Raw genomic sequence first — 20,397 nt, 5'->3', positions numbered from 1 at the left:
TGCATGGAAAGGCTTTCCAACATTGATAATGAATTGACATTGGGAAAGAACCTACTACCTGCCCACCTCATTGATTAGGATCATAGGCTAGGGCTTCAAGAGACCTAGCCAGAAGTCTCCATCAATCTTGGCAGCTTTTTTACTTAATTTCCTCATCTGTAATGTGAACATGATGTCTACAGTTAAGATCACAATTAGTAAACAAGCCAGTCTGTGTGCATTCCTCAGCCCTGTGGCTGGCACAAACAAGAAAGTCTCTTTGTCCATAGTCCTGTACTCTGTAGTAGGTAGACTGCTTTTTGATTGGAAAGAACACATAGAAACTTTCAGAATGTATTTAAAGTTTTTTAGGCTAATAATCAGCTGAAATTCCTAGACCATTTCTTTCCATGACACTTTGCTTTGTGAAAGGTCTCACAGAATGTAATCATATTTAAACTGCTCTGACTGCAGAGCAAGTTCTTCTCCAGATCACACCTGCTGCATCTTTGGGTGTGTCTCTTGACTGGTACTAAGATCTGAATACTAGCTACTAAATGTCTTGTTTTCCCTAATATTACATTTCATTTTGTGTCCAAGAGGGGTTTGTATTAACTTTGGTTAGGGTAAGAAAACTGCTAATGTGGCCACATTTTACATCTCACAACTCCTTGAATCACCATGAGAAGTATTTGTGGTACTGTATTCCAGGTGTTATAATCCATGTGTTTTTATTCAGATGCAATTTAGTTATATTGGTTAAACTGTTTCAAAATGCTTTCTGGTACTGAAAATGTCTGAAGATAGGGATAGTATAAACTTCATCCTATGCAGAGTTGATCATAAACTTACATCACTGGAAATGAGAACTATTCATTTTTTCTACTCTTACTGGATCTTAATTTTATTAAGATTAAAATTTTTAAATTTAAACTTTAAAAACTTTAAAATTTAAACATCAGACAATTATAGCTACACATGCAATTATAAGAACCAACAGGGATGCTGTGTGCCCTTCAGATACTTCCCCATTAGAGACACTAAAGATCTTTGAAGAAGCTTCCTACAAACATATACACCTACGTATATAATTAACCTACAATAGGACGCACCCTATAATAGTGGGTAGAAGGAAGGGCCTCTCCCAGGCACCATAGGCTAATCTGTAGCCCTGTGCTAGAAATGGGTTTTATCTCTTTTAATTGTTGGTCCAATAGACTCTAAGACATTAGGGGATCTTGCCATTGCCTTGGTTACCCTACAAATCTTGATGGTAAAATCCTATTGCTGAAAACATAATATATTTGAGTCATAGAACTTGGAGAAATCAGACTGGTACCAACATGGAAGTGTTATTCCTACTGGCTACCTCTCTTAGTGCTAAAAGATGCTGTCCATGCTATCAGAGGAGGAAAGGCATCATCAATCACACCCAGATGTGAGTCCTGAGAGCTACAATAATGTCATGCCTATCAACACATTGATTATGGGACTACTGGCCACTTTCTGAATGCATTTATAGCCTTCATCTCATGAACTCATGCCTGACACCATAGACAGGGTCAAGAAACCGTAGCTAGGTAGGTCATATGTGCTAAAGAACCTATTGCTATTTTTCTGTTAAATGGATGTAGAAATAAACTTCCTTCTACATTTGTATCTTTATGCCCATGGCATAATACATCTCACAGCCCTCATCAGAGAAACTCGTTTTTGTAGTAGATGACAGCAGATGGCACTGAGACCTACAACTGGTCAAGGAACAAGAGATGGTCGAGTGCTCAGCCCTCAGTGGTACATCTATATAGCACATACCCCTCCAGAGCTGAGGGATCATTGCACAAGACCGGGTCAGGAAGACTCTAAGAGCCAGAAGCAGAGGATGACTATAGTGAAGCGGTGTTTTCCGGACACAATAGAAAAGTTGCACATACAAGCTCACATGGATAGTAGGATCAGACCACTTACACTCCCACCATGGATGGAGGAGGTAGTCACTAAGTCTCAGCCCTAGCTACTGAGAGGATGAGAGTCTGTTTTCTACAGGGATGTGGCCTGTGAGAGGGTACCCTTGCTCCAATAGATGGCCCAAAACACATGCAAACTCTGGGCATTATGAAGTAGATTCCATGGGCGTTAAAAAAAAAAAAAATGAAATTGGGAGAAAATGATGGAGGGGAAGGAATGATAGGGAAAGGATTGGAAGGGAGAGAACAGAGTGGGCTTGGTGGGAGAACATCATATGCACACATGACATTCTCAGTTAAGACACTTACCTAAAGCTGGGTCACAGTACCCGCTCAGCAAGCAGGGTTGACACTGACCCTCTTCAGGTTTTTTATGTTTACTTAATGCATATATTGTATCCTAACTCTGTCCTGAGCATACTGTCCTCTCTCACAAATCATCCTCTACTCTGTTCTCCACTTCTGGAGAACAAATGCTGCCATTTGAGGAATTTTATGTAAATGAATCATGCAGCAGGCAACCACTGCAATTACCTTTTTTTAAAGTGTTATATACTCTTTGATATTATGCACAAACCACAGTAAGTGCCTTTCAGTGATAAAAGGCAGCAGCATCCTTGACATGGGGATTCTAATTCAGTCAGCATTGTCAAGAACAGACAGTTGCTTCCTGATGGTTAGTCGTTGCCTGTTACAAGCCAGTGAGCACAAGCTGAAGCACGGTGAGTCTTCTTGTTTCTGAGATGGTGATAGATTGTTCCTGGTGTTTAAACATAGTCATATGCCCAGTTGAGTGTTATCCTCAGTATCAGTAGCAATCAAGATAAGTGAGTCAGTTGTTCATGGAATTTCTGAGGCTTCTCCTTGACTTCTGTGGAGATGAAGTGCTGTCTGCCTGAGTGAGGCAGTTAGTCTAGCAACTGTCACAATTCTGCCATTCTCTTGGGAAGTTATTGAATCATTTTGAAAAACCTAGTCTTGTGTGTTTCATACACCAGGAAATTATGCCTGCTAAGGAATGGAAAGGATCCTTGAATGGGGCAAAGGTTTGGTCTGACATAAAGCATGCATCAGGGGAGGCCCACTTGCACCTCACTGTCAGCATACAGTGTTTACTCTGGGGTGTTTTGATCATTGCTTCATTTAAAAACTCGGTTTGACCAAGAAAACAAGCACAACAAGAGGACGGGGAAGCTGAAAAGGAAGAACAGGCCAGTCTGTTATCCCCTAAGTTGCTAAATATTGGTCAGCTTGGAAGGTGCCACAGATGACACAGGACAGACGGCATCTTTTCCCATGGTTGGTTCTGTACCAGACAGGTGTAGGTGACATTCCTGCTCTGTACCCTGCCTAGAGTAGGATGCTTAGCTGTTTCCTCTTCCTGATATAAAGACCTGTCAACTCCCCTGCTCTTAGCCTCTAGATGCAATATAAGGCAGCTTCTCTGAGGAAACATTAGAGCAAATTAAGATGCCCATATATAGGCTTTAAATCAAAATAGAAAGAAAATATCTCAACTACATGACACTGGCTCCCCCCCCCCCCCCGAATTTTACCATGGTCTTGGTCAAATTTTAAAAAACTTGTTTTCCTTCTCAAATCCAAATGAGTTGGCCTTGGAGTATATTTTACATTAACTTAGTTTTATTTTAAAATATTTATTTTTGGTTTTAGTTAGAATATTTTCAAGTGGTAATAGTTGTACAGAACTTACATTTAAAGGTAAAGACTTTAAAGTAAACAGAAAAGATGATATGTACATTGATGTTCAGGTGATACATGACTGGACAGTGGAGAGGTAGGCAAAGCAAAGGTAGGAAAACCAAAGCGGGAGGCAGAGGGAAAGGAGAAAAAACCAAGATGGAGCTCAAGAAGGATGAGCTGGATCCAGGTGGACTTAATTGGCGTTAGGTAGATACGAATATTTTAAGGGATTCTATAGGTCTTTTATCTCATATAGAAGGGCAGTTTGTATCTTTGTCCATTGGATATAATCGTATTGGGTAGAGAGAGTTTGTGGATTGAGAATTTTATATATAAACCTGCCATGAAAAGCAATTGGGCTTTGGAGTAATGTTTGTGCTGGGTGGTAGTGGAAAGGAACACTCAGGGGCAGTGGTATCCACCTGGGACAGAAACAACAGGGTGGCGGAGTGAACTGCCCGAGAAGGAAACTGTGTGGAAAGGGAGGCTTTTGGACCATGTGAGAGTCTGTGCGCTGGGCTCCACGCTAGAGAGGCATCGGTCGAGTAAGACTGGGGACTGTTAAAACCATAAGTCCTCCTTTCTAATATTTACTGCAATGTGTGTGTGTGTGCACGTGTGTGCGTGTGTGCGTGTGCGCGTGCATGCGCGCGCGCATGTATGGGCCAGTGCTTGTGTTTTGTGGGATCCCCAGAAGTCTTTGTTAGAGGCATTTGTGAGCTATTTGGTGTGGGCACTGGAAACCAAACCTGGGTCCTTTGCAAGAGCAATACCTGTTCTTAATCACCAAGCTATTTCTCCAGTCCCTTAAATTAATTTAAAATAAGTAGCATCATATATTTTTTTAAAACTTAAGTATTTAGACATGAATTTGCTATAGCTCTGAAAATAGTCATTTCTAACAGCATTATAATCTAAGATAAGTCTTTTCTTTTGTTGTTGTTAAGAAATGTTTTTCTACATAAAAAACTTTTCTTGTATTTTTGGAGAAGCTGTCTTTTTATATTTTGTAAGAGCTGCTCAGGGCCATGAGTAGGGTAACCCTAACCATTGGGCCTTACCACAAAACCTTTCTCCATGAAACCACTTTTCAATTTCTTCTTTTTTTAGATTTTACTTTGATTGTATATATGTGGGTGTTTTGCCTACATGTATGTACCACATATGTGCCTGATGCAGAGGCCAGAAGAGGATGTTGGGTCCTCTGGGACTGAAGTAGCAGGCAGTTGTTAGCCTCCATGTGGGTGTTGGGAATTGAACCCAGCTTCTCTAGAAGAGCAGCCAATATTCTTAACCAGTGAACCATCTCTCCAGTCCCTGAAGCTACTTTTAAAAGAAAGTTTGTTTCTGAAAGTTTAAAAGTTGTACTTGGCTCCTGTAAAGTGAATTTACCAAGGTGCTGTAGTGAGTGTCTATATGTTTACTCTGTAGAGAAGAAGACCTGAAACATGAGCTCAGACAGCAGCCAAGCCGTGATCACCACTCCTCCTCCTCCCAGCATGCCTCACAAAGAGAGGTATTTTGACCGAATCAATGAAAGTGATCCGGAATACCTTCGAGAGAGGAACATGTCTCCCGATCTACGACAGGACTTCAATATGATGGAGCAGAGGAAGCGAGTCACTCAGATCCTGCAGAGTCCTGTGAGTTAAGTAACTATGAACCTTTCTTTCTCTTTGGAGCCCTTGATGTGATGGTGTGAAATAGCTGAACCTCTTCAGTAAAGAAGGGCTGCTTAAAGAGTGAGTGGACTCACGTATAAAAGCACGTGCCCCATAGCAAACAATCACTTTAATAATGTGCGTTCTCTCTGGGTGTTCTCTGGGTGTAATTTTATTTAAAGGAAGCCAGGTGGTTCTACTGAGTTTGAGGACAGCCAATTAAGACATTATCTGAGCAGAGAGGCAAGTACACTCAAGTCCTGAGAACAAGCTGGGTATGTATATTCATGTGCACATTCTGTGTCCCTTTGGACTTTAAGTTCAACATTCATAATAGTATAGAAAGACTTCAGGATTGTGAGAAGTTCTGTGCTTTAGTAACCTATTATTAAATTAACTCATGCAGGCATATGTGTATGAATATACTCCACATTAACTAGGCTAAAAGTGGATCATAAATTTAGCCTAAGCTGAAAATTTTGTCAACACAGTAGTGGATTTAAGTCATATTGAAGTAATTTGTTAAATTTTTTCCAGTGGTTTAGTGCAGTGGTTCTCAACCTTCCTTAACGCTGTGACCCTTTAATACAGTTCTTTATGTTGTGGTGACCGCCAACCATAAAATTAACTTTGTTGCTACTTCATAACTGTAATTTTGCTACTGTTATGAATTATAATATAAATTTCTATGTTTTCCAGTAATCTTAGGCAACCCTTGTGAACCCAAAGAGGTCACAACCTACAGGAGATACTGCTTTAGTGGAATGTCTCAGGTCACATCACGTGATGGGCAGTGAGAGGGTCACTGCATAGTGCAGAGCACAGGACTCCTAAGGCACAGCCAGCACTTAGGCTCATGGTTTGTAGGTTCGGGTTACGTTAGGTTTCCAGCTTAGCTGCTAAAACAAGCACAGGCCATCCAGGCTGCCCGATGTGGTCAGTCATTGCGTTGTGTGCCCGTGCGGATGTGATCACAGGAGCTGAGTCCAAAGCCAGAGGAGAATTCCATTCCGAGTGATTTCCCTTAGCAGTGGCTTTGAGGAGAGCACTGAAAGACAAGTTACAAAGCAGTGCCAGCTTTGAAGACTTTGTAGGTGCAGCGCCAGTGTAAATGAGCCTTTCAGATGGAGCTGAGGACGGAGAGCACGGCTGTGTCTTGCTGCACTCAGTGAGGAGCTGATTACTAGCCCAGTGGTTAACTGAGAATGAAATCAAGACCATATTTTGTTCAGGACTGTGAAATACTGACATTTTTTTTGGATAAATGCCCCAGAGGGCCAGTAAATATCATAGCTTTGAGAATATTTTATATGTATGTGGATATACATTTTCCCCCTTTTTTGAGACAAGCTTTCTCTGTATAGCCCTGGCTGTCCTGGAACTCACTCTGTAGATCAGGCTGGCCTTGAAGTCACAGAGATCCACCTGCCCCTACCACTTAAGTGCCAGGATTAAAGGTATGCGCCACCACTGCTGGCCATATATTTCCATTTGTAACAAATTTTAAAAATTAACTTTATTAATGGAAAAGAACAGGCATTTATCTGCTCAAAAGAATGGGCAGTTTTTACTCAGAAAAGAATGAAGAGGCTAAATTTAAATAATGAATGAATGAATGAATGAATGATAGAATTTTTCCCCTTCAAACTTTGCCTAAGGAATTTTAAATTTTGTTCATGAAAATTTGGAAAGACATACATAAAGTCTGCATTCTGCCATGACTATGACAGTGGTTTTCGCCTTTCCTTTAAAGTAGTGGTTCTCAACCTATGGTCTTTTTGGGTGTCACATATCAGATATCCTTTCTATAAATATTAACATTATGATTCATATCAGTAGCAAAATTACAGTTACGAAACAGCAGAAATAATCTTGTGACTGGGAGTCACCAGGAGGCGAGGAGGTATAGTAAAGGGTGTCGGCACAGGAAGGTTGAGAGGCACTGCTTTAAGGGCTCAGAGACGTCCCACTAAAGGAAGCTCCTCCTGCCAGATAGCAACCCATCCCAAACAGCCCACACAGCTAGCATGCTTATTACCTCACTGTTTGTGAAAGTCGGGGTGGTGAAGCAGTTTAGCTGAATGGTCAGGGCTCACTTCAGCTTTCCTATAAACTTGCAGCCCGTACACCTGTCCAGGCTGCTGTCATCAGGGGTTTGACCTGGGCTAAAATGAGTCACTCCTGTAGCTCCTTGCAAAAGACTATAGTTCCCTGTCACATACACCTTTCTTTATGGCTGCTCAAGAATGGTGTGTGTGTGTGTGTGTGTGTGTGTGTGTTCTTCCCTCCTGCCTCTGCCTCTGCCTCCACCTCCCAAGTGCTGGTACAACCTTGTTCCTTTCAGTTTCTGCCTCTATAATTCTTTTAAATTTTTGTTGGTCACCTTCGAATATATTGAAGTCTACTTAATTAGACAAATTTATAATCAATAAAAGTCTAAAGCAAAGGCATTACAAATTTATGTTTATAAGAAACAGATTTTTAAAATTTAAAATCAGAGAAACTAATAGAAACAAAACACACTCTTTTAATTAAACTCATATTGCATACCAGGTACCTGCTCCAAATGTATTGCAGTCGGTGATCCTCCAAACGACTCCAGGAAACATGGATATCCCTACTTTACACATGAGTAAATTGAAAATGGAGACATTAAATAACTGGCTGAATGTTTCCAGCTTCGTGAAATGTTGGGCTAGGCATTTTAACCCAGGTGTCATTCTGTTAAACTGTATTTACCAAAGCCTCCAACACAGGAAAGAGCCCGTTCACAAGACCTCTCTTGTTTTACATCTTCACATTTGTTGTTTAAGTTAATCAGCCCAACCCAGGGAGAATGTTTAGAGATGAGACACTATGGGTATATACAATTGTGAGTATTTTACTTTTTGCATATGCAAATAAGCAAATGCAAAAAATAGCACTTTATTCTTTTACCGGAAATGAAAGAACAAAGAACTTGTCTAAATGTTGTGGGTATAGGAAAAAAGGAATTTGTCTTGTTTTGATTTTCAAGAAAAATATTACTTCTTTGTAGGATTTTTCACAGTTTTTTTTTCATATTTGAAGTATAGTTAGTGTAGCTCAAACACCCAACATAAATAGTGTTTAAAGTCACAGAGCAATTCCTTGTGCCAGAAGCTTATTTCTAACATAGAAGAAACTTAATGGTGTGCCTTTATGAGAGTAATTGGTCAGAGTCACCAGTCTTTCTGGTCACTTAGGAATGTTAATACAGTGTTCTTACAAACCCTATTTGTATACCAACTGAAGGAAAGTCATTATCCTAACCCTAACCGACATGTAAAATCCGTGCAGGAGGAAGACCATTCAGAAGAAAGTTTGGTTTGTTTTTTTCTCCTCAACAAAACCAGTGAAGATCTATTTCTAAGTTAATACATTTCTTAGGAGAAATTCTAAGGGGTTGGTGTGCTTCTATCTTGCTTTAGGAGAAATCTCATCACATAATTGTATGGTACCTTGGAAGCAAGTCTACAACCCTATACACACACACACACACACACACACACACACACACACACACACGTTTCCTTTCTACTAGTTATTATGAAGTGGATATTTAGAGTTCATCTGATGTTTTTAGCATGAATCACTATTCAGTTACCTAAGTCCCCTAAGGTAGACATTACTGGTAAATCTCCCGGTGTGTTTGTTTCACTGTTTGTTTATAGCATTAACTATAATCTAAAATAATTTCATCAGGTCAGGTTCTCTTCAGATTGTTCTTTTAGTATATCCATGTTTGTGTGTGCAGGTGCTCTTGTGTGTGTAAGTGCCTGTGCACATGTACACAGAAGCCAAAGACAGCTGCAGACAGTGCTCACTCCCCACTTATTTTTGGCAGAGGGGTTGTGTGTGTGGGGTGACCTAGAACTGGCCAATTAGGCTAATCAGGCTAGCCAGCTACACCCAGAGATCCTCCTGTCTCCACTTCCTTGCAATAGGATTACAAGCATGTGCCACCACACCTGTTTCTGTTGTTGTTTTAATATTTTATTAATTCTTTGAGAATTTCACACATACACACAAAATATCTTTTATCATATTTAGCCAACACATGTCAACCTAACTCCTCTTACTCCTTCTTGATTGTATTCCCTCTCCATAGATAGATAGATAGATAGATAGATAGATAGATAGATAGATAGATAGGTAGGTAGGTAGGTAGGTAGGTAGATAGATAGATCCCATCAAGTCCAATTTGTGCTGACCATATACACATGAGTGTGGGCCCATCCACTGTTGTACATTACACACAAATTGAAAGCATTTGGTCACACTCCTGACAGTTCATGTCACTATAGCACCATGGCACACACTAAGCTTCTCATAAGCTATGAGATTGAACTCAGGTTTTCATGATTGTGTGGCAGACACTTTACAGACCAAGCTTTCTCTCTAGCTTATTTATATGTATATTTTATAGTCTTACTCAACAATGAAGGAAAATAAAAGGATGCAAGATTCAGATAAGCTCAACTCCTTCGGCATTTTTACCTAAGCGTTATGTGCTATATTATTTTAGACCTGTGTTTGATAAGGGAGCTGTTTAAACTGTCATCTTTGGAGGCAAACTAAGTTTTCAAGTAGGATTTTAAGTTGCAACATTAAATTACTTCTTTAAAATGTGTAACATGCAATGAAATTGAAACCTTTTTTTTTAATAGAGTGGAGGATAGACGGGTTGTATGTAATTATTACACAGGAGAAATCAATCCTCCATTTAAGTAACAGACCAACAAGACTGTTTTCTAAGTAATACCCAGCTAGAGAATTTTGCCATCCTTTACTCAAGTCGACTCTTCGCCTTTTACCTAAGAAAATGGAGAGTGAGCATTCTGGTCCCTGAGGTAGACTGGACATAGAGGATGCAGAGAACGAAAGGCTCCCCGTTGTAGTTGTGAGCTATCCTGGCGTGGCATCGTCGGGAGGAGAGGTCAGCAGTACAGCTGTAAGACAGGCACCTGACACATGGAAGGAAATCTGGAGTTCAGACTGCACAGAGAAGAGAGGAAATGCTGGGGTTGCCCCCAACTGGGCTGTTTAGGGAGGGGACTCCCAGAAGAAGGTTACATAAGGCAAATATCAGATAAAGGGAGGAATTCCTTAGACAGCAGTGGTGGGAGCCAGCACTTCCATCTGACAAAGTAGATGAGCAAGCGGACAGATGTTTGTTGTGATGAGAGGTTGCTGACGGTTAGACCTGGGCATTAGGTGTGGGAGCAGGCAGATAAAACCAGGAGAACTGCAAGGCAGTTTGTCCATTGTGCACTTCCCAAAGTCCCACAGAGCCAGTGTGTTTGTTCATTACTTCTTTTTAAATCTTTTCTTTAAAGTACCACATAGTGCATTGGTGTGCAATGCTTGTTTTCTATTGGTGTTCAAGACTTACCTGACCCATCACTGTAGGAAACTCACCTAGCTTGCACTTCAGTTTCCTTACTGTGAACAAGGAAACTGCTTTACACATGTGCTGTGGAAACACAAGGACGCAATGGAGCTGTGGGACACAGTGCTAGCCCACAGATGGGTAAATTAAAGCACAGGACGTTTTTGAGTCAGTACTTTGAAGATTATAGTCATAATTTCTTGGACTATACTTTGGTCTTTGAAGGCCTTAAAGACTGTCACCCTGAGAGCATGTTGGCTTAATTGTACTGTTCCTAGACTGTCACAATCTCCAGTTCCTCCTTTGTTATGCTCATGTGTAAGTGTGTAAGGAGGCAGACACAGTTTGTCACTAGAGACTTACCATGCTCTCCCTCATTTAAGAACACCCAGGAAACTGCCCAGGCCAACAAGGGTGTACATATCCACAAAGCCACCAAGTATCTGAAGGATGTCACTGTAAAGAAGCAATGTGTGCCATTCCGGCGTCATAATGGTGGCGTTGGTAGGTGTGCCCAGGCCAAACAGTGGGGCTGGACACAGGGACGGTGGCCAAAAAAGAGTGCTGAGTTTTCGCTGTACATGCTTAAGAATGCAGAGAGTGATGCTGAACTTAAGGGTTTAGATGCAGATTCTCTAGTCACTGAACACATCCAGGTGAACAAGGCACCTAAGATGCGCCGATGAACCTACAGAGCTCATGGCAAGATTAACCCATACATGAGCTCCCCCTGCCACAGTGAGATGATCCTCACTGTGAAGGAGCAGACTGTTCCAAAGCCAGAAGAGGAGGTTGCACAAAAGAAAAAGATATCCAGAAGAAACTGAAGAAACAAAAGCTCATGGCATGGAAATAAATTCAGCACAAAATAAATGCAGATAGAGTAAAAAAAAAAAAAAAAAAAAAAAAAAAAGCTTTTTTTTGTGACCTATAGAAGCCATTTAGACTTAAAAGGGACAACCATCCTTGATGTCAGAGAGGCTTTTACACCCCCTCCCATGACATCCTAGATAAGCCAAACTTTAGGGTGGTTCTTACTATATTGTGGGTTATATAGAAGTGAGAATATTTTTACCAACAGAAAGAACTTGTGTCTGTGTCCTTACCCTTGAGATTCATTACCTGTGTAACTTTGAATAACCTTGTGAATATATATCATCTCATTTAGCAGAAATTTCTGATCACTTTAACAAATGCTTAGAACTCTCCTAAGCAGCAAGTTGCTGTTTAATCTTGAAGCCATTAAATCAGTACACTGAGCAGCTTTTCCTGACTTGTGTGTTCCCTGGGAGATTAGATAAATTTTAACCCATTTCTAGGAAATATGTCCAACTTTATGGTGTACACTTAGTACCTTAACCTCATTCATGGTTCTTACGTGCCTCCTTGGATTTATGTTTTACATTAGCTTGTCTTTTCTTGTTGGAAACTATCTTCAAATCTCATTGGAAGACACTGCGTAACAGACTACCCCCCCAAGCTGATCTATGAGTGATATACATCATAGATTGTATAATAACTTAACCAAAGAATATTAATTATATCTGCTTCAAATTGAGCATTTAAGATGGTTTTGTTAGGGACTGGAGAGATGGCTCAGTGGTTAAGAACACTGACTGCTCTTCCAGAGGTCCTGAGTTCAATTCCCAGCAACCACATGGTGTCTCACAACCATCTGTAATCGGACTGATGCCCTCTTCTGGTGTGTCTGAAGACAGCTACAGTGTACTTGTATACATTAAATTAATAATAATAATAATAATAATAATAATAATAATAATAATAAATAATGGTTTTGTTTTAAAGGGAAGATACAGTTTTATAAGAAAAGATTGACTGGTTACCATGTGTCCAAGTTTTTTCTATAATTACATAAAAATTCAGTGAGAATATCTGGAGAATGTTTTCTTTTCAGCCTCTCGCATGGTAAATTGCTGTGCCTGTCTGTCATAGATGCTATATCTTAATTTCTTTGAAATTAAGAACATCTAATGTTCTTTCTCCCTCAAGAGCTTTTGCTACCTATTATTTTATGCCTCATATTTTATTGTAAGTAGCATAGTTAAAATCCTCAGAAGAAAAAGAGTGCTTATACAGGCAAGTATGTAGCATCACGTTCCACATAAGATGTCTGTGCTCAGGTGGTTGTTTTGTGTATTGCAGGCCTTTCGGGAAGACCTAGAATGCCTCATTCAAGAACAGATGAAGAAAGGCCACAACCCAACCGGTTTACTAGCGTTACAACAGATTGCAGATTACATCATGGCCAACTCCTTCTCTGGCTTTTCGTCACCTCCCCTGAGTATGTCAGTTGTGATTCTTTATTTCCTCAACTAAAGAAATGAATACTGTACCTCCTTAGCTACCTGTTCAGCTGGTCTGGTGGCACAGTCTACAGGACTAACTGCTCAGCAATGAAAGCAAAGAGATATAAAGCCAAGGCCAGCCTGGGAAAATTAACAAAGACCCTCAAAAGTAAGCAAGAGGTTTAGAGATGTTGTTCACTAGCCAGTACTATGCACAAGACCATAGGTTCAATCCCCAGTACCTCTTAAAAGCTAATATCATCTGATACATAGAGTAGCATACCAGCCAGCCACTTAGTAGACTTGGTGAGCCTTCTTAAAATATTATAAGACATGGTCACTATCACACACACAAATGTGTCTTAAGTAATCCCGAAGACCAGTATGGTAATTTGTGCTTTCTTTTGGCTCACAGTTTCCGAGTAGTTCTAGTGCATCCCAGCAGGAAAGGCAAAACAGTTCTGACTATGAGGTGAGAGCCTAAGACAGGAAGCAAAGAGAGAGTGCTTGTCCTGTGGCCTACTTCTCAGCAGCTACCCCACTTTCAAAGCTGGAGACCAAGCATTCAACATATATAATCCTTTAGTGAATATCTCAGAATCAAGCCATAACAATAACTGTAGAAGAAACCATTCAAAAGCCACTCACAAGAAATTGTTTCCCTTTTCCTGTGTCCTCGTGCTGAGAGGTAGAGTTGAGGATTATGTGAAACAGAATGAAAGAAAGCTTGATGACAGAAGAGGGCCCGGTCGTGGGAACTCGGAGGGTATTGTAGTGAGAGCATCATGGAAAGGACTGGTGCTTTATTCATTGCACAGCTCATTGTAGAGCAGCAGCGTGTGTCTCTCACTCCCTGTACGTGCTAAGATCCATTGGCTGAGACTGTATTCAGAATCTTTGCAGTGACGGGCAGGTACAGAGGCCACACAGGGCTAGCAGACATTGCCTCATGGAAGATGCGGGAGATAAGGGGCTTTACTTTCTTTTATTTGTCCCCTTCTCTTTCTTTTGTTGACAGAGATTTCTAGGTCAGATTTTATTGAATTCAAGTCTTTTCCAAACACTTGAGACCCAATAGTAGGAGAGTGCAAGGCAGGCTATTTGTACAACTCCAAGTGCACCATTGCCTTGGGCCTGAGGGTCCTGGATAGCAATCTAGGGAAAGGAAGTGGGTCAGACTGAAAAGACTCTTCACTGCTAGACCTAAGAAGCTGCCAGCATAGAAAGAGAAAACCCAAATGAGGAGAGAATTATTAGCTGATGGTTTGAGTAAGTGCCAGGAAGGAAAGGAAACTAAGTTAGCTCATTGAAAGGCTCAAAGAGAGGGTTACATGCCTGTGTTAGCTCTGTGGTTGTGGGTATATGAGAGAGGAGAACACCACGGAGCACCTTAGGGAGCTTAGTGGCAGGCTTGATGTACTGGGGACGGGCATGTGAGTCACCTAGCTTCCAGTCTACCAGCAGAAACAAAAAATTCAAAGCTTGAGCTATTTTAAGCACTCAGTAACAGTGGGCATTTGTACCAAACACTGTTTTAGAGACAAGAACTACACAGGCAAGATTCTGTTTCTCGTGGAGTTAGGAAATAGACTAAATAAAGCAGATGATCAGACCATAGGGCATTGTCATGCAAAGAATTCCAGTTTTCGATGTGCTGGAAGTGTCTGGGCAGTACATACACAAGATGTACTCTCTGAGAAGGGCCCCGTGTCACCTGATGCTCAAAAAGCAGGATGTGTAGTCTTAAGATTGAGAGAAAATATCAAGTCCAGGAACCTGGTAAAGGTACCAAGTAGAGAAAAAAGTGGAGATGCGATTGGGCTTGTCAAGGAGCAAAAGTGACGAGGACAGCCTGCCTGCTCTCTGAAGAGACAGACAGAACGGTGGATGAGAGCACAGCAGGGAACGAGATTCTTAAATGTCATGGTGGTGTTCGTGGCCCGGTTTGGAAGTTGGCATCTTGTTCCTACCTTTGTTGGAAGACATGTTTAAATTGGAATGATTTTTAAAGCCACACTAGATTTTCTGTGCAAGAATGGACTTGAAGATTTCATAGAATTAGTAAGAAAACTAGGAAGAACCAGGGTTTGAGATATAATTTGGGTTGGGAAATTAAAGAAACTTGTGGCATGTTTGCTTGGAGTTGCCGAGATGCCCCAGCCATTGGAAACACAACTGTGGTCACTTGATCTTTGACAAAGGAGCTAAAATCATCCAGTGGAAAAAGATAGCATTCTCAACAAATGGTGCTGGTTCAACTGGCTGTCAGCATGCAAAAGAATGCAAATCGATCCATTCTTATCGCCCTGTACAAAGCCCAAGTCCAAGTGGATTAAGGACCTCCACATAAAACCAGATACACTCAAACTAATAGAAGAGAAAGTGGGGATGAGCCTCAAACACTTGAGCACTGGGGAAATTTTCCTGAACAGAATTCCAATGGCTTATGCTCTAAGATCAAGAATCGACAAATGGGACCTCAAAATAAGACCTCATAAAAATTGCAAAACTTCTGTAAGGCAAAGGACACTGTCAAGAAGACAGAACGGCAACCAACAGAATGGGAAAAGATCTTTAGCAATCTTACATCCAATAGAAGGCTAATATCCAATATAAACAAAGGACTCAAGAAGTTAGACTCCAGAGAATCAAATAACCCTATTAAAAAATGGGGTATAGAGCTAAACAATTCACAACTGGGGGATATATGGCTGAGAAGCACCTAAAGAAATGTTAAACATCCTTAGTTATCAGGGAAATGCAAATCAAAACAAACCTGAGATTCCACCTCACACCAGTCAGAATGGCTAAGATTAAAAAAAAAAAAAAACTCAGGTGACAGCAGATGTCTTCAGGATGTGGAGAAAGAACACTCCTCCACTGTTGGTGGGGTTTCAAGCTTCTACAACCACTCTGAAAATCAGTCATACATTTCCTCAGAGAATTGGACATAGTACTACCTGAGTACCCATCTATACCACTCTTAGGCGTATTCCCAAAAGTCACTCCAACATATAACAAGGACACATGCTCCATTATAGTCATAGCAGCCTTATTTATAATAGCCAGAAGCTGGAAAGAACCCAGATGTCCTTCAACAGGGGAATGGATACAGAAAATGTACATTTGCACAATGGAGTACTACTCAGCTATTAGAAACAATGACTTCATGAAATTCTTATGCAAATGAGTGGAACTAGAAAATATCATCCTGAGTGAGGTAACCCAGTCACAAAAGAACACACATGGTATGTGCTCACTGATAAGTGGATATTAACCCAAAAGCTCAGAATACCCAAGATACAATTCACAGACAACATGAAGCTCAAGAAGAAGGAAGACCAAAGTTTGGATGCTTCAGTCCTTCTTAGATGGGGGGAAAAAACATATGCTCAGGAGGAAATACAAAGTTTGGAGCAGAGACTGAAGGAAAGGCCATCTACACACTGCCCCACCTGGGGATCCAGACAATATTGCTGATGCCAAGAAGTGCCTGCTGACAGGAGCCTGAGATTGCTGTCTCCTGAGAGGCTCTGCCAGACCGTGACCAATACAGAGATGGACACTCACAGCCAACCATTGGACTGAGCACGGGCTCCACAATGAAGGTATTAGAGAAAGAATTGAGGGGATGGAGAGATGGCTCAGTGGTTAAGAGCACTGACTGCTCTTCCAGAGGTCCTGAGTTCAATCCCCAGCGACCACATGGTGGCTCACAACCATCTGTAATGGGATATGGTGTGTCTGAAGACAGCTATAGCATACTTGTTATACATAAAATGAATAAATAAATCTTTAAAAAAAAAAGAATTGAAGGAGCTGAAGGGGTTTGCAACCCTATAGAAGAACAATACCAACCAACCAGAGCTCCCAGGGACTAAACCACTATCCAGAGAGCACACATGGAGGGACCCATGGCTCCAGCTGCACACACAGCAGAGGGTGGCCTTGTTGGGCATCAATGGGAGGAGAAGCCCTTGGTCCTGCCAAGGCTCTATGTCATTTGTTTTATTTCTTCATCCTACCATTTATTTTATTTTTAGACAGGGTCTCATGTAGTGCAAGCTGACCTTGAACTCATTGTTTAGTCAAAGATGATCTTAAACTTGTGATCTTGCTTTCTTCACTCCCAAGTCAAGGGTTATAGGAATAGACTACTGCCCACACCCAGTTGGGTTTCTCTTTAAAAGGTTTTTACAGTTTAAGCAGTGCCACGGGCAGGAGCAAGAAGCAGGAGAGATTTACTGCAGTCTCTACAAGGGAGTTAAGGCACAGACCCAAGTTTGGAAAAGTAAGAGACCGTGTGCAAAAGGTGAAACATGTTAGCACTAGTGACCCAGGAGATGTTAAAAAGTAAAAATTGGAGCACACTTTTAATCCCAGCATTCAGAAGGCAGAGTTAGGCAGATCCCTGAGCTCTAGGCTTGCCTGGTCTACATAGCAAGTTCAGGCCAACCAGTGCTACATAGTAAGACCCTGTTGAGGGGGGGGTGGGGTTTAAAAATAAAATTCAAAAAATAGTGAGTAAAGATTGCTAAGAATTGGACTTATAGAAGTTGTGATGTCAGCATTATAGGAATAAAGAGAATAAAACAAGAAAAGTGAGAGTGGAATCACTTTGAACTTGAATTATGTCTGTTACTCTGTCATGGGCCTTTATAAGTAGCAAGATGGAGGAGGAGAGCCTGGTCAGAGAAGAGAGCCTCACAGACTAGCAGCATCCAGAGTGTAAGAGGTTCATGAAGGAGGGAGAAGCCCTGTGGAGTAGGTGAGAAGGCAGGGAGCGCTGAGGTCAGCAGACAGGGTGAGCAGAAGCTGTGTGCACTCGGTCACAGTGGGACGTGGTGGCCAGAAGGCGGAATCCAGACAGTTGTTCGCATGCATTTTTCCCATTTTAGATGTTTTTACGTTTGACTATGTCAAAATAGATATTAGAAAGTTATCTTTCAGTTGATTTTTTTTATTATAAGAAACAGCTGTTCTTCTTAGTGGCATTTTTACCTTTGGGGTCATCTGCCCATCCTTTCCGAGTGACGTAACTTAGTCATTCTTTCACAGGTCCAAGGTGAAACACCTCACTAAGCCATTAGTGAGGACAGCACCCTTTTGTTTTTATTCTCACTGCATTTCTCTGAAGGGAGATTGAACTAAGCTATAGGATGTGCTGATAAATTTCAGGTAGTTGTTCACAAAGCTGGAATTCACCAGAACACGGACTACTTGCCAGCATCTAACTGCTAGGCTAAAGGATTACTTGAGTCAAGTCTCTTGCATTTTTCCCCCCATTTAGGTCTTGGCATGGTCACACCTATTAATGACCTTCCTGGTGCAGACACCTCCTCGTATGTGAAGGGAGAGAAGCTTACTCGGTGCAAACTTGCCAGCCTGTACAGACTCACAGATTTGTTTGGGTGGGCACACCTGGCAAATACGTACATCTCGGTGAGGCCTTTACCTTTGGTTCCCTTTTCTGAAATTCTAACTAGATGACAACATTGATCTCTCATCGTTACTGGAAAGTCCAATTTTCAGATGTAAATAAATTAGACCTCATCTCCAAGGAAAAGACTAATTCCCCAGCTTTCCCTTCCCTCTCTCATCTGTGATGTTCCTTCAGAGACCAGCTGTAATTTCCCAGAAAGAAATCATGAGTGATCACCCCTTCCCATGATCCATAGCTGAGCAGCCTCAGTGGCATTAAAAGGCTGGGACAGGGAGAGCAGAGGATGCAGGGTCCTCCCTGTGCTGTAATCATGAAGGGCATTTTTCCTCATGTGCATGCAGACGAGCTTTAAGTTAGGAAGTGCAGATGACGGAGCATCGGGTTCTCCCTGTCTGAGGCCAAGTCCTAACTGGCAAGTAGAAGACAGGCTGCTGAAGGTGAGGGGCACAGGAGGGGAGGCTGGGGAAGGAAGACAGAGAGGAAAAAGAACAAAACCAATTTTGTGTGAAAAATACCACAATGCTCTGTCATCTGATAAACCCATAAGTAATAAGTGCACTTTTTCTGTTCACTGCCATCTACTTTTACTTTGCCACACTTGGAAGGATGACACTGTTTGGAATAAAAACCATCACGACACTGTGGGAATGGAATGGATACTGTTTCAGGCCCCACAGTAGCTGTTCCTCAGTTTCCCCACTTCATCGATACTTCGATTCCCTCACAGATTTTTTTCCCTCCAACCCCTATTGATTGGCAACATAAACCTAGCCATATTTATGCTGTAAATGCAAGTGCCCTGTTCTGAGCCCTTGACTTTTCTTTCTTCCAGGTACGAATAAGTAAGGAGCAAGACCACATTATAATAATTCCCAGAGGCCTCTCTTTTTCCGAAGCTACAGCCTCCACTTTGGTATTGTTCTTCTCTCTGTGTTACTTTTTCTGGGTACTCTTGTAAAAAAAAAAAATTAGAGTTTAAGAAAAAATAGGGTGACTGATGACAACATTAATCAATGGACTTGGAAATATCTAATTATTTTTCTTATCTTGAGACAGGGGTCTCACTGAGTAGTCCAGACTAGCATCAAATTCACAGAATCCTACCTGCCTCTGCCTGCCAAGTGTGGGATTAAAGGTGTGTGCCACCACACCTGGCCCTGCTTAGATTTTAAAGAAAAACTTTTGACTATTGTCCAACTTTTATACTTACCAAAATTTTTCTAAACAAGGTCAAAATGTAGTCCATAGTTGAATGTCAACTGTCTAGTTGGTATGAGGATGGCCCTGCCTTGTGTCTTTTCTCCATGATTACATGCGACTGTCGTGGGCATGGAACACAGCTGGAATCAGGAGCCCGAGTGCCAGTGTCAGCAAGTGGCACGTGGCCAACCACTTGCGGCAAATGCTAGCCGCAGTTCGAACCTCTGATGAAGAGCTTGAGTTAGTTCCCTGGAAGCTGTGCTTCTTATTAAGTGCTAACATTTTTTTTACATAGTACTTGTTTTAGAGATAAAATATGGGAACAAAACTGTACCTCTTCTTTGACAAATTATTTCTGGCTGCCTTTGTTCTGCAAGATGGGTCCAGTTGCTGTGACAGAGGACCATAACATCCAAAACACTTATCTGGGCAGATTTGCCAGTTCCTGGGTTACTTTTAAGAGTAGATGAAATCTGGCACATATATACCAATGAAATATATCTTTCTAATTTTTCCAGGTGAAAGTGAACATAATAGGAGAAGTGGTGGACCAGGGGAGTACTGACTTGAAAATTGACCACACAGGATTCAGTCCCCACGCTGCAATCTATTCAACACGTCCTGATGTGAAGTGTGTGATCCACATCCACACCCTTGCAACAGCAGCTGTAAGTGAGCCTGTGCCAGACCACAGTGACGACACAAAGTCCCCAACACAGTGCTTCAC

At 41.4% G+C, this 20,397-nt stretch overlaps 1 protein-coding gene across 4 annotated transcripts in view; it reads left to right on the top strand.

Moving 5' to 3' along the window:
- Positions 1-20,397, top strand: part of ADD3 (adducin 3) — a 101,024-nt gene that overhangs the window by 67,997 nt on the left and 12,630 nt on the right. For all 4 annotated transcript variants that reach the window (XM_080913144.1, XM_080913143.1, XM_080913146.1 and 1 more), the window contains exons 2-6: positions 5,082-5,293; positions 12,885-13,023; positions 18,318-18,469; positions 19,303-19,383; positions 20,189-20,338. In XM_080913144.1, coding sequence (XP_080769270.1) covers positions 5,099-5,293; positions 12,885-13,023; positions 18,318-18,469; positions 19,303-19,383; positions 20,189-20,338 — 717 coding nt within the window. In that variant the 5' untranslated portion in view covers positions 5,082-5,098. The remainder of the gene's footprint in view (positions 1-5,081; positions 5,294-12,884; positions 13,024-18,317; positions 18,470-19,302; positions 19,384-20,188; positions 20,339-20,397) is intronic.

The sequence above is a fragment of the Micromys minutus genome, assembly GCF_963924665.1.
Source record: "Micromys minutus genome assembly, chromosome: 2".
Classification (NCBI taxonomy): Eukaryota; Metazoa; Chordata; class Mammalia; order Rodentia; family Muridae; genus Micromys; species Micromys minutus.
Note: the sequence above shows the minus strand (reverse complement) of the source record. Positions and strands in the feature narration are given on the sequence as shown.